At 42.7% G+C, this 15,119-nt stretch overlaps 1 protein-coding gene across 9 annotated transcripts in view; it reads left to right on the top strand.

Annotated features, from left to right (window-relative positions):
- The window catches only part of LOC139814144 (uncharacterized), a 139,748-nt gene that overhangs the window by 78,320 nt on the left and 46,309 nt on the right, over positions 1–15,119 (top strand). For 2 of the 9 annotated variants that reach the window (XM_071780201.1, XM_071780200.1), the window contains exon 1: positions 3,299–4,340. The exons of the other annotated variants lie outside the window; for them this stretch is intronic. In XM_071780201.1, the coding sequence (XP_071636302.1) occupies positions 4,221–4,340 (120 nt within the window). In that variant the 5' untranslated portion in view covers positions 3,299–4,220. Of the gene's footprint in view, positions 1–3,298; positions 4,341–15,119 lie in introns of those variants that run through there. 9 annotated transcript variants of the gene reach the window in all.

The raw sequence follows: 15,119 nt of genomic DNA, 5'->3' as shown, positions 1-15,119 counted from the left end.
CTAACTTCTGAGACACCCTGTATATTGTGGCCTGTATGAGGCGCTTATAACGCGTGCATTTGCCGCGTGGGTTGCTATGGGCAACCCGTGACTAACACACGTTCCAGCATCACGTCTCTCACCCTTCTCGTCTCACCCTATCTCTCCTTTTCTCCTTCCTTTCTCTCACTCTTTTCTCTTTTCCTTTCTCTCTCTCTCTCTCTCTCTCTCTCTCTCTCTCTCTCCTCTGTTTGTTTTTCTCTCTCTTTCTCTTTCCACGTCGATCTCCCTTTTGTCGTTTCTTCTCTTTCTGTCTTGCATCGGATTCAGTGACGTAACAGTCACCGCGATGGAACTCAAGAACTAATGATCGATTTTGAGGGAGAAAAATTTCGGGTTTCACACATAGCGTCACGTCATCACATGATTGCACGATTAGGAAAAGACTGTTAAGTTGTGAATGATGAGTTTATTCTGTCTCTTTTCATCTGTAACAATACGAGAAATGCTTTCGAGCAATTATGTGGAATTTTGTGTGAATATTTGGAGCACGGTTGAAATTTATAAACTAATTTTACATATGTCGGTCAAATTGTATACATATTATCATATTAGTCATTAAATTGAGGAAGAAAAATATGCGAATATTTTCTCTGTCTAATAGTAGTTCGAAAATAAGAAATGTAGAGATCAGTGGATATCACAGACGGTTAATGGAACATTACATCTAATTATTTCCTAAAAGTGCATTTTCCACAAATTACTTGATACGTTACTGTAAACCATCTCTCTTCGTTTCATGCGACACGTTTATCCTTCTCAGGGACACTCGTCCGTTCTCTCCTCCTTTCTCTCTTACCGTCTTTCTCTCACATGCCTTGTACCCTAGGTTAGCGCTTTACGTTCTCATCGTGCTTGCTGGTCCTCTCCCCTTCAGGAGTGGATCTCTATGGAAACTAACGAGACTTGATCCCTCAAAAGACTGCGTGGTAATCTTGCCCGAAAAAATTTATCAATTTTTAAAAAACTGTACAGCGTGAGAACTGATGAGACACTTCTCTCGCCCGTTTATGGTCCTATCGGGATTCTTCAAAGATAAACGGAACAGGCAGAAGTCAACGTTCATCCCTGCTCCTTTTCTCTCAGCAAGTTCAGGGATGTACCGCACTTCATTACGGTGCAACGACGCGTGACCGCCGAAACGTCGCTTACGCAATGTTTCTCTGAAGCGACGTCGATTATCGATTTTACGATAGGCACATTCGCGTGCATCTCCGATGTCGACGTATCGTGTGTACAAGAGCGACATCGAGATGGTATCTACACGCTGTATAGTCTCCCGTGCGAGAGAGAATTTCTCGACCTACCGTGATGATAGAGCTACGCATACTACGCTGCATACTCCGGCGTAATTAATTACCGGCGTGTCTCCGAGGCCGATTATCTAATACCATTTTAGAACGCTACCTGAATTTTGAAAGAATAAAAAATTTCTTGTAGCTTGTAGCTGTGCACGCATGTTTAATCATCCGAAGTTAACAAAACTATTTATTGACTCTTTAATTAGAATTTGTCTTCATGAAATTTGTCTATCTGAAAATAACGGTATATAAGATATTATACAGTGTTAGAAGAGATAATCTATCTCTTGATCAAGTGATGAAATTGAAGTCTCTATCACTTTATCAAAATTATTTTGTGAGATAACAATATTTGAAGTGTAGTATCCTTGACATGTCTTCTCAAAAAAACTACTCGGTTGTTTACTCGATCAGAACCCTCCGTTTATATATTTAAGATTAAAATCAACGAGTTAACTAGATCCCAAGCGATGCGAATCTGGGTGAATCTGTAAAAACAAAGCCGCCGCTTGTGGGATCTCCCAGGATAGCGCATGGGTCTCCACTGAAGAGGGATCGTCCCTGAACCCATGGCAGCGACGTGCGGAAGAGAAGGGGTCATGGAACTCGCAGAGAGGGGCAGCGCGTCATGGTGGAGGTGGATGAGGCACCAAAAGAGAGAGAGAGAGAGAGAGAGAGAGAGAGAGAGAGAGAGAGAGAGAGAGAGAGAGGTTTCTACAAGGGATGCTGGCTGCGTAAAGAGAGACGAAGAATCGCGACGAACCTTCGACCATCACCCCCTCATTGGGACGTTCTCTTTTCCTTACTCTTCTTTTACGTTCTCCTCTCTTTTCTGTTTAGCTTTATCTGCTGTCCACTGCTTTCCGACTAGCTTCGAACAAAGAGAGAGAAAGAACAAAGAGGCGTAGAGCGAGAAGATAGATCTAGGAAAGAGGAATGTTGGAATGCAAGTTGGAACGAGAAGGAATGAGATAATGCGAGTGTTTAAGAAGAAGGAAAGAGAAAGTCGTGACGCAGATGTGAGAGAGAAGGTGGCGAATAAAGAAAGAAAGAAAGAGAGAGAGAGGGAGATGAGAATGAGTAATTCTGATTGTAACGATGACTGGGAGACGATTGAATCTGAGAACGCGAGTCGGATGGAGGTGTAAAGGAGATGAATAAAAAAATCAGTGGAAAATGAAGTTTTACAAAATACATGAGAAAGACGCTGATTTCAAAAAAGAAAGAAAAGCAGAAGCGGGAAGATCGCCAAGAGGAATCAAGGAAAGAAAGAAGTAACGAGATGGTGTCATTTTAAGGTGGGGGAAACTTAATCTTCCAAGATTAAAAATACAATCGTGGCGTTTCGAGAAGAAGGAGAGGGAAGAGGGCAAAGGGGAGAAAACGAGTGCCTGGTTTTCTGGAGTGACAGCGATAGAGACGGAGTTAGGGTCCCATAGGGAAGAGAAGGAGAGACCCAGCGGGGGTTTTGAAGGCAGAACGAGAGAGAGACACAGAGACGTGAATAGAGAGAAGCCAGGGCAGGCAGCAGACAGATGAGGTGAGTTAGAGGGAGAAAGAAGAAAGGGGGACTATTCGGTGGAACAGACGAGGGATGGGGAGAAGAGTGAACGGAATAGAGAGAGGGAGAACGAGAAAGGGAGAGAGAGAAAGAGAGACAGAGAGAGAGAAAGGGAGCGAAATGGAATAAGAGAGACAGGGAAAGAGAACAGAGAGACCAGGCAGCGAGTGCGCCCACTGAGCCGCCTCCATACCACCTCCAGCATTCCCAGCCTGCACACACAGTTGCAGCTGCACCGCGGCCGTGGCTCGCTCGTGTGCACATGCGAGACTGCGCGCGCGTCACTCGCATAATCTCGCGATTCTCTCGTGTGTGTATGTGTGTATCTACGTATATATATGTATATATACGTATATTTAATATATAACTATACTGCGTGACGCGCAACAACGTCGTCGCCATGCAGTTTTAACGACGCCGTTTCCTTCGCTTCTTCGCTTATCCCTCCATTGGACGAGATTGGATCTACCATCACTTCTGATATTAAGCTCCAGCTGGATTTTCGAAGATCGCTGAAGGAAACAGCGAATTCATCGTAGTGAATCACAATTAGAAACGTACGACACTTTCGCCGACGTAAATTCGTAATTAGATGAGTCGTAAATCGATTTCGACCCCGTCTTTCGTGCAACGTTTAGCTCCGCGGGAGTGTCGAGTTACCGAAGTTCACGAACTGACATTGACGAGTGTCGACGAACTCGCTGACGTTGAATTCGCAGGCGGAAGGGCTCTCGGAGATCGATCAAGATTCCTTTCCAATCCGGGTTCACGCGGTCTTCGAATCGACGCCGACGAGCTCGTGGTCCCTGAGATAGCTAATTGTAAGACGAGTTTGAGATAGCGTAGAGACGAGAGTGCAAACACGGCAAACCGGAGTATCGGCGATCGGCGCGTGTTTGCTGTTTTTCTGCTGTTTCCCCGGCAAGCCGCACTGCGCGGAGCACGTGCGAACCGCGAGGCCAAGAGAAGTGACTATCGATCGCGTCCAATCTCGAGGAGCGTGTCCTTCTCGTTAGCGCGATATTCAGCCGGCCGGCATAGGAGGAGACCTGACATTTCGCAAATGTCAACCGCGCTCGCTGGCGTAACTTCCGCGTAATCGGAGCGTGGCTGATGGACGATAAGAGACCAATTCGTGCTTTCCGTGCCGAAACCGTGCCATATTCCGTTTCTCGTTCCCTTTCTTCCGCGACGTATCGAAAGTGACGGACGCGTCGAGAGCGATGGCTCGAGACACGTGATTCTGAGGACAGATTGTAAGCTAAAAAGACTCGACGTCTTCGATTCCTGGGATTCCAAGAAAGCGACGATATCTCGTCATGGATTGGATGAGGAGGCAGGACGTCAAGGACGAGCCGCAAGAAGCTCCTAACACTTTGACGCCGGAAGACGACGACGAGTGTTACTTCGAGGAAGACGTGTCGATAGACGAGGGAATGGTACGTGAGACTTCACGTTGCGTTTATTCGATTTGCGATCGTTTGAAGGATTGATTTAGTCATCTTGTTGAAAAGTATCGCTGTTTTAATTTTAACATAAATCATCGTGCAACACGGGCACTTTGTATGCATAGAGGTAACGGCGTCAATATACATACATATTTATCGGGCTGTTTATATAATGAGACTTGATGTATGTATTAATTATATTGTATATTATATATGCGCACTTATTGAAATATAAATGTACCGCATGATCAAAACAGCAATCAGGGCGGGGTAAAATTAGTATTTATAGCAATTGCACAATGCAAATTGGTTAAAGATACATCGCCGAATATCGTCACTTCTCCCCGCTTGGCGTTGCATCGGTCAAGGTAGAAATTTGCATATCCCGGTTTGGAGAGTACGAGGTCTCCCTCATTCGAGATGCACTCTCCTTTAATAACGGTTGTACACGAACGAGCATCGTGATCTTCGCCGTATCTCCCGACGCGTCCATGAATGTTAATATAACAACGCCGTTATCGGCCGCTCGCCGTGGTCACAATAATCGTTGGCGGCGGTTGGTTTAATGCGTATATCGCGTCCGACGTTCGCGAATATCGATAGTACGTGAGTCCGTGGTAATTTCGCAATCATATCGTGCGTCCTTTCGATTACGCGAACAATCATTGCGCTCGCGGTTTTTTGCGAATTCTCCCCGCGAGATTGCCGGGCTCTCTCCGCGAATTCTATCGCAGCATCTGTCACGAGGGCTGCGCCCTCGAATTGCATCGCGTTTCCGAGAGAGCATCGAATTTTCTCCAGGTAATTGCCGGGGCGGATGCTGACCGTTAGGGCATTCAGTTACGTGTCGCCGCTATCCCTTTCCCCAACCCCTGTCATTCGTTTCGAGCCTGCATGAGGTCTAAAGCTTATATTACGCAATAACTTTTCAACGTTATCTTGATATTATTTTATATTATTATAACATTATAATACAATTTTAATATTGTACATACGTATATTTATTTATTTATTTATTATTATATCGTTTATATATTATACTGACATCAAAAATGTTGTCTTATTTGAAAACAAATTCGTGAATTAGAATCGTTTGGAAATATTAAAGTCCACAATTCTAAATTATGTAACGAAAGTAATTGAGCATTCTTTTTAGCAATTATAATTATTTTGACTTACATTACGTTGATACTTTTCTATATGCCATGTATAAACAGATGTAGCTGCTGCTTCACATATGGATACTTCGCGTAACGTGTCGTTAACGAACATATAACGTTGCGTGAATCGGACTTAACCGGGCTCGAGAAAATGGGCTCGAGTGTAAAATTACGGCGAATCTACTGTTACGTCCATTGTTGCCTCCAAAGTGACCGCTTGAATTACTAACCGCTGGCGGAGTCATTCCGCTCGCTCGGGGCGAAATTGCATGCGAACCAACGTGCGTGCGCTACGCGCAAACATTTAACGGGGACAAAAAGCCGCCCGCGGCGATAAATCAGATAATTATGCGAGAAAATCGAGACACGAAGGATCGCTAGGGCCACGTATAATCCTTATCAAACTGCTTGTAATTAGTACATTTAATCTATTTATAGGACATCGCCAAACATTTTGACAAATTTTTAGCTTTTATCGCTTAACTGGAACAAGTACAAATTGATTAATATTGACGATTTCAGACTGGGAGAATTTTTTAATTTGCAATTTTAACTTACTCATATATTTGACTGCAAGAAATTAAAAGTCACACCGGACAGACTTCTCTTTAAACTTTCTCTCAAAGAAAACCGAACTTCGTCCTCTTTAAAGAATCCGCGACTGAAAGGGGACGCGATAATGGCACTCGGTCTAGGGCAATTTCTGACGGATCCTGGCGACATGCCGACTCGGCCGGAAATTAAGGGAAGAAGGAGAAGTTGCCGGTCGATTCGTCCAGCGATTATCGGGATCGCGTTTGGATGGCATTTGCGGAACTCGCGCGAATTCCGCATTTTCCGATGATCGCCGGTGACCGCCTTTCCTTCTCTCTACCTTCCCGGTCTTGATAAGAGCAGGTGATAAGTTACTCGAAGCTACTTCGGAAACCTTGGCAACGCCGAGGTGCTTTCGAGGGGCTACGATGATTCAGCGCCAGCTGCGCCCTCGAAGGAGAAAGAGGTAGTGGAGGAGGAGGAAAAGGAGGATCGGCTGTAGCGCTCGAAATTTGTTAGTCAAAACCGAAACATCGATCCCTCGCCTCGGCAGGATTAAATGTACATGTCTCCTGAGCGGAATACTCGACGAGGTTTTCCACCTTGCCTTCCGCTGCGTGTTCGTCGGTATCTCGTCAATCCGCTTCCTGTTATCTTATTGGACGATCGTATCGGCCGGAAGTGACTCGCGGCCGAAGGCGCAGGGGACAGGCGGTAGCGTAGGCAGCGGCAGATAAGCTCGGTAGACTAAATAGTTACGAATATTTGCTGTCAAAAGCGGGGAATAATACGCCGTATAACACGAGCGTTTTAACGCTTCGTGCGCGATACACATCGCAAATTGCTTCCTCAAAAGTTTATTACGAAGATTGGACTTATCAAGCGCGTGCATCACGTAAAATTCGGTGACATCGTGTCAAGAAATACTCACTAATGCAATTATGTATTAAATTACAACGGATGCTAGCATTGCGTCATGACGCAATAATTAACTTCTTGTTAATAATGATAGTTTTTTGAAAAGCCAATATTAAATAAATGATTCAATCCATCAAATTTTTGGAGACAAGAAAACCAATCTGGAAGTTTCCTTAAGCATACTCAAAGTATCAAAAGCTCGTACATCTGAGTCCCCTCCTGCGTTAATCTAAGTTTATCTCAACATCGAACTCAACAAAATTCGTAAAGTTTACCCTTTGGAAGTTTACATTAACTAATGAAAGTTTGTGTATCTCGTTGCACAGAACGCGAAGTTGTTCTGGTCGCCAAATAGCAGTGCGTACCGAAACAATGGGGTTGCCCGGAGATTGAAATATAATTTCAATCGGAAAGGTAGACAGAAATAGAAAGAGGTGGAGATAAAACGATATCAAGATAGAATCGATGGTGAGTCGAAAAGAGGGAAAGAGAAAGAGAGAGAGAGGAGACTAGAGCGAGGGTGTCTGTTGCTCGGAGCTCGTCCGCAGGCAGAAAACGGGGGGGATGATAGGCGACTAGTCACCATTTCACCCCACCGGCCGTGGCCACGTCGGGGATGAAGTATGACTCATCCGGGTGCCACCACCCCTGTTTTTCGGCCGTCTCTCGCGTCGGGAAATTCGCCACCCGTTGACTCCCCTCTGGTCGCCGAATCTGTTTGTCGACCCTACCGTGTTGCCAGCGAGTAAACGAGCATTATCATAATCCGTAGCGACAGCGGGAAGAAAGATGCACCATCAGGCGCGTGCGGTTCAGGTGCCCGATCATCATTGTTCGTAACTTTTCGTGCTCAATATGATCCCACAGTCGAATCGCCATTACCTTTCGAGGACAACGAGTCGTTACGGACGATCAGTGCCGCCACGGTCGAATTTTAGAAAAGAAAGAACGTATTGTGTGTTTTGGGTGGCGAAGAGTTATGGGTGATAGGTCGCACTTTGCGACGTGCCTGGGAATAATGGTGAGTTGACTGTAAAAAATGTTTATTTTCTATTTTGTGTCTTTTATTGCTTTTATTTTCTTATTGCACATTTCTTATTTCCAATTTTATTATTTACTTTACATTATAAACTTTACTTACTTACTTACTTTACATTATAAACGCGTAAAAATTTACTGGTTTTTCAATCGAGAGTTTTAAAATTATCAGACTCTCTATTATCTCAGATTCTTTCAATTATCAGATTAATATAGACTCTTTAGTTTTCAAGTAACTCTAATTTTGCAAATCTTGAAAAGTAAAAGTATATTAGTTTTTTTTTTACAATTTACGAGAAGTTCTTGTTGTATAAAATTAAAGTAAATCTTGTATGAAGACGTATTTTAAAAATACGAGTATGATTTTTCCAACAAAGACTAAAGTTAATCTCAAAGTATAAATAGAAATTTTCTTCTTTCTTCTATTTATTCACATTGCACTTTTGTCTTGTGTTTGGGAAGTAAAAAATTCGTATTTCTCGTATTCTCCACCATAGTTAGATCCCTCGTTAGCATGGTAAATGGGATAGACAGCGTCACTGGCTGGCATCGAAATAAAAAGAACACAATCTAATCCACACGTGGTGCAGACAAGAAAAAGATCTAATCCACATGTGGTGGCACGGGTGTCATCACGGTCGCTTGGCGAACGAATTAATCCCATTATTTTTATTCTTTTTACCTCATCCTTCATCTTCGCAAGAGGATGTGTATTTCATCACATACGTGACGCGTTCTAGAATTGGAGAGCCAGCTCTTTCTCAGCGGGACTCCAAGGATATAAATAACAAGATTTTACTTTTCACGATTTCAAACGAATATTACTTCAATTGTAATTTTTAATTTGTAATTTTAAAATTGTACTTATTTTTTATTCAAAATTTAATTTACGGATTGGAATTACTTAAAGAGGAATTCTTAAAAGTTACAAAGACGTGACAGCGTCCGATTAAACTGTCATCGAGGAGAATTCAATTTTTCATCGCTGAAGTACGATTCTGAATTTCGTCATGAAATATTTTCTATTCAATATTATGTCTAGAAAACATAATGTCACATCTGCCTCGTGCGATTTGACGAACGGCTTTAGATTATTTTTCCAACGAGATTACGTGGCTCGGTCCCCTCGAAGGCGGATTTATGTCTTCGTGTCGGCTGCGCGTATAGATGAGGGAATGCACTTTCAGGTGATCATTATTGCAGAGACAGTGAGGGGACCGAGATTCGGGCCCACCCCTTCGCAATCGCGGGGGCGTAGGTTATCTACCGTCATTGTCTAACCGATCGATGTTGCACGACCGGAATTACCGCTACCCCTCGAGGAACTCCCATGCTTTTATCTTATTTTCTATAATAGGGAATTGGCACGAGCTTCTCGTAAGCTCGTAATGAGACCCATTCGTCTTTTGTGCATGTTATTTATTTATTTTAAATATTTCTGATCGTGGATATAATATTTCTTTTATTCCAGTATCTAAATACATATGTTGTTTTATAATTAAGATCTTATATAACTGAAAGCTTAATATGACGCACACATGTGTAATATTAATCTACTTAAATATCTATAAATATAATCTATTTAAGTACCTAATATAAATAGAGACAATTGATGAAAAATTTCGATAAATAATGATTTGGTGTTTGATTTTTATTCTTTATACTATTTTTTCAATAAAACAGAAATCATGAAATATACTTTCTGCGTTTATTCGCTATATTTCGCCCATTAAAATATTTTTATTGTCGCTGAAGACGACGAACTCTAAAGAAGAGTATTTCGTATTATTCGTATGGAACTGACGAAGAATGTTTCCTTCCTCCCATCTTACATGTCTCGCGAATTGTATGATGTTCCGTAATTCGTATATCTTCCGCGGCTCTGGTACTCTTTCATTTGAAATCATTCTTGGCGTGGGGATCCCTCAAGTCTGGCGCCGGGCAATAATAACCGTTCACCCACGCCAAGTCGACGAAGTTTTTGCACCATCGTAGTAGCCTCGCAGAGTTCCCGAGCGGGCCTCGCAAAATGTATGCGAGCGAGTCAGGGAATCGATTCCACGTACGCTGTTCTCGCCTGGCGGATCACTTAAACGAACATCTGTCTGTTGCATTTGAACGTGAGCGCAATATCGAAAACGCTAATTTCCTATTAAACACATCACGCATATTATAACCAGGTTTGAAAGAAGCGCACTCTAATGTTTCTCGCGGGTTTTATAATTTTACTAGTTTTATTAGATATTATATGGCGACAGATCCAATCGATCAAAAATAATTGACGAAAGCTGTAATAGCGCGTTGACGTAACAGAGAAGTAAGATTCTACCTTATACATATGCAGACGACTCGTGCATTAGGTGACTAATTTACAACGACAAGCCGTAAATTCAATCACAGGTACCGTTGTCGCTTTATTCAGGAATTCGTATATAGAACGGGAGAACCTTTACCTGAGCTGATTAGGTCCCCTCGCTCCGGAATGCCATTTATCACCAAGCGAAGACTGCTCCGAGGCCCAAGGAACCGATGCCCAAGGAGACCCAATATAAGACCACACCGTCACAAAGACTCCCGCAAGGTTTCTTCGAACGATCGCGGTCAATTAAAAATGTCGCATTAGCGAAGCCGAGTCGCAAAACTTCGCCCTCGTGATTATCTCTCGCTGATGCCAATGATCTCGTTAATGTCAATTAAAATCCGTAACATTGAACCTGGCCGAAAGCCCGCTTATAATTATAGGATCATCTTTGGCAATTATAGGATTATCTTAACGTTAACTAGCTAGGGTGTAATTCGGAACTGTCACGCAAGAATAATCAGGTGCGGACGAGAAATTGTTATAGCTTCCTGGATTTTATGAGAGTAACTAAAGTCTTCTTTACAAATCTGTCCATCGCACTTACGCGCGAAATTCATGATTCTACGTATGTACATACGTCGAGAGTGTTATTCACCGATAAGGCGAGGAGCGTGTCGTAAACAGCCTAACAGAATTTACGCTAAACGCCGTCGTCTCTCTTTCCGGTATTGCTATTTCGCATTTAACGGGCGCCACTTCGCGCCCGTGCTCTCCCCATTGTGCGGCACAATCGCCAAGATAACCTCGCTGGTCGGGGGTATCATCTTTCTCATTGTAACCCCGACGCGGAATAAGAGCGTAACGCGAGACGCCGCGCCAGCGTAAATGAAAACGCGAACTATGAAAATGCGCGTATCATTGGAATACATTAGCTCTCTGCATTCGCCGTTCTGCGTTTCTGCATTTGTCAGCAAAAGAAGCGCGAGGTTTCTTCGGAGATAACGATTCTTCTTGAAACCATGTGTGCTCTATCTTCCTCTGAGTTTATACTAAAAATGTACATAATTAATTTCCATTTGTATATCAAGCACGTTAAAAGAATATATTAATCATCATACATGTTGAACATGTTGAACTGATAATCACATTAAAAGTTAACGAATTTGATTAGTACAAAAGTATGTCCATTTTTGAAAAGGCTATTTTTTCTTATTCTTAAAGGGTTGCGTTTATTGTTAAATGGACCGCTAGAATGCTGACCGACGCGCTGTTCCGCATGATCACGCTACGCGTTTTTGGGAGCGGTAATCCTTCTCGAGTCGTCTCTTCTTATTCCGGGAACATTACGGAGGGCCCCGGAACCCGTTGTTCAGAAAAGCCACATGTGCTCTAATGGGTGCGCCGACGGACGGGCAGTACTTATCTCTCCGTAGCCCTCTGCTCTTTTGTGTGATTCCTCTCGCCGGGATCCCTCTCGTGTCCCTCTGCATCGCCGACGCGAGTCCAGGGCCGGCGTAATAAACATCTGTTTCGATTGACAAAAAAAACTGCGTTAAAAACTCTGTTTAAATTAAACCACTATAAATATCACATTTCGCTTAAATGACTGATTCATTCGACGAAAGGCACTCAAAGTTTTTTTTTTTGCGTTTTACTGCGATTAATTCCGTATAGTAAATGTTATCGTGGCGAAATTAGTTTGGTATCACTTGCGAATGTGGAGTGAGTTTCATACACGAACATTTCCCGTACTCGGTGACTCGAACATCTTCGACAGAATAATCGCTCAATTTAGGACGACATTATCGCGAGGAGACAAAGATGAAGAAGACGACGACGAAGAGACAATGAGAGGATTACAGGATCTCCTCCTGCCCGTCATTCAAACCGCCGCTGTGCTCATACTCGACAAAGGGGTGCTTTTTCGCACGGAAATACCGACGACGTACCGCACTCAAGCCGGATTAATCGACCGAAACGAGTGGTGCGAGGCACTCGATGAACTCGCGGATCGCTCGTCATTCTACATGATGCGTTTTTCCGCGGGGTGCCAGGACGAATCGCGTCCCGTGGGTGCCGTACAAGCGAAGGCACTTTGATATTTAACATATCGCAGTTCGTCTATTGTTCAGATCCACTGATACCGCGCATCTGTTTCTGAAAGTATATTTATGTATTTGAGTGACAGAGTAGGCACTTGTGTAATACTTTATCCGACATGTTTGTGACACGTAGAATATTAGAAAATTGCGCGAAATTCTATTTTGTTGTTCAACTATTGAAAAAAAAGTAAAAAGAAACTAGTAGTTTTCATAGTTTTCGGGATTTTGGAAATTTAAATGGAAATTAAAAATTCTGTGGCATTTATCATCGGAGGTAAATAAAAACTAATGAATAAAAAAGAAGAAGGGAAGGGCAGACAGCGAACGAGGTAGCCGGACGGGAGATAGAAAGGTTTGCGAGGTCATGGTCAACCGATCTGGTCGACCATGCTCGGTCACGTGAAGCTGCCGCGGGCCGAGCTTTTCGCACAGAGTCACGAAGCTCCCGCACGCCAGCTTGCGTTTTCAATCCCGCTCGCTTTCGCTTCCCACGCTCTCTTACTTCCTGCTGTCGCAAGCGCAAGCCTGACTAATCGATTCGGGCAGATCGAACGATCGATAAGCTATCGCTATCCTCGATGCCCGGCCGATCGCGACCCGGAAAGATTGTAGGCCTGTGGGAGAATATACAGGATGGACCAAAATATATTTACTTTGGTCACAGCTTCGGGATATTAAATTAAAAGCCAATATTAATGTTTTTTATCCGTTCCGCAAATTTTCTCTAGAATTTTTTAAAACATCGATATTTCCCGATTATTTGCCGATACGTTTGAAATATCGCGAGATTATATCGTCCACTCACACTGTTTTATTTATGAAATCTATTTTTCGTAGTCGTTGGCGATTGTCTTTACTGCTCAATCTGTTGTCGTCGCGAAGGACCTCGGGCACCCTCCGGCTGCATTTATTTTTATCGTCCTCGCTCTATATATCGCCGGCGGGCATTTTTATTTTCGGCGGCGAGACGGTTTCATTGACACGAAACCGGGGGGCCCCTTGGCCCCTCGGCGCTGTCTTTACGGCATAATTATTGCCTTCCCGCAGGGATGACTGATCGTCATTTGGGCTTAGCAAACTCATGGACCCGAGCTCAACACATTGCGGACTCACATGTATTTGTACATCAAGCACATCCACATACATATGTTTATGTGAGCGATAGCGCAATAAACATTTCAGGAAAATTGGCAATAAGATACCAGCTAATTTAAGAAGAATAAGAACAGGACCGTTTGATGTAAACGGTGCAGGATAGCGAAAGCTGAAGCTCGTTTCTTATTTATATCCTTTAATTAAAAGAAAGATAAAAAAGTAATTATTGCCGACCGACATCGAGCTCAAGATCGTCTGATGTCATTACAGACGCGTTACGATCGTAGATACGCGTGAAGATATCCGCGCGCTCATTGCTAATTAAAAAAGGTCTCCCCCTCATATCAAAATATTCATCGTCCGCGTTGATGATATCTTACATAACGTCGATTGATCTTTTCATGCTTTCGACTACATTATCGTGCCCGTAGGCGCGGTCGATTTCACGATCGTTGTCAACCATGTCATTATATGCGCTAACATAATCAATTTTCGATTTCGAAATTATCCGTTTAAAATGATCCTGAAAAATTGACAGTAATAGAAATTTTTCTTTATAATAGAAATAAAATTTGCATTGTTTTTGGATAGTAAATTTAAGAATTCTAGACGAAAGTAAGTCTCTTTAATATTGATTGCCTAATTGCTGGCCTATCAAATTGGTTTTGCCTATATATTTGCATATAATAGAAGGTTATATATGCAAGTAATAGACGACATATTCGTGGATTATTAGGTCGGCTTGTTCATGGATCTATAGACATATGGCGATAAATTCGAAGATGCTATATGTATGATCTACAGATAACTATCTACAGATATGTAAATTTATAGATCTAAAAACTTGTTGATCCATAAATTATTATGGCGTTGTTCGTAGATCAATAGATTACTAGAATTACAAGCTCCGTAAGCTGGAAGAGAATGTACAGATCCACAGATTATCGTTCGTTAGATCTCTCTCTGATCTATACTATGCGTCCTCAATATAAATGAGTGGCTTTGTAAACTCAATGCAATATAATCGATAAATGATCCGCGCAGTTTAATTAAAATTTAATTAAAAAATCTCTAACAGTAACGAGAGACTTTATTGAAATGATAGAGATTTAATCGTTAATTCTGACTAGCTCATCTTGATTGTTTCTGTCTATTTATAGCCATAAGATCACCGCTGAGACACGATCCTCACGCACGATCCTTTTGAGCACCAAGCTCACTCGGCCTCATCCAACTAGAACTATTTGCGCGCTTAGATCGCGAAGGTTACAAGCAGAATGCACTCGGCAGATGTCGAGCAGCTGCCGCGGCAAATTGCCTTCGTGGCTTGCATTTAATTCGTGATCGGTTGTCTTCGCTCTAAACCCCATCGGCTGAGCTCTATCCGAAAGTCTCGCAGCTGTCTCGGAACAGGGTTGACAATGGTCGACACAGTTTTTGCCTATTGACCTCATCAGGAACTGTCTTGCGCGAAGATCTAATTTTCGTTCATTTAGTACACCCGTCAATAGTTTAATCAATCACTACGTATACAAGATGCTTTCGCAGAATCGTTTGATCGATCCAGAATCTTTTAGCAAAAATTTTATTGAACGTCCTCATTTATGTAACCCTGATGTAA

Source organism: Temnothorax longispinosus, chromosome 6, assembly GCF_030848805.1.
Source record: "Temnothorax longispinosus isolate EJ_2023e chromosome 6, Tlon_JGU_v1, whole genome shotgun sequence".
NCBI classification, from domain to species: Eukaryota; Metazoa; Arthropoda; class Insecta; order Hymenoptera; family Formicidae; genus Temnothorax; species Temnothorax longispinosus.
This window is presented reverse-complemented; position numbering and strand designations above follow the sequence as displayed.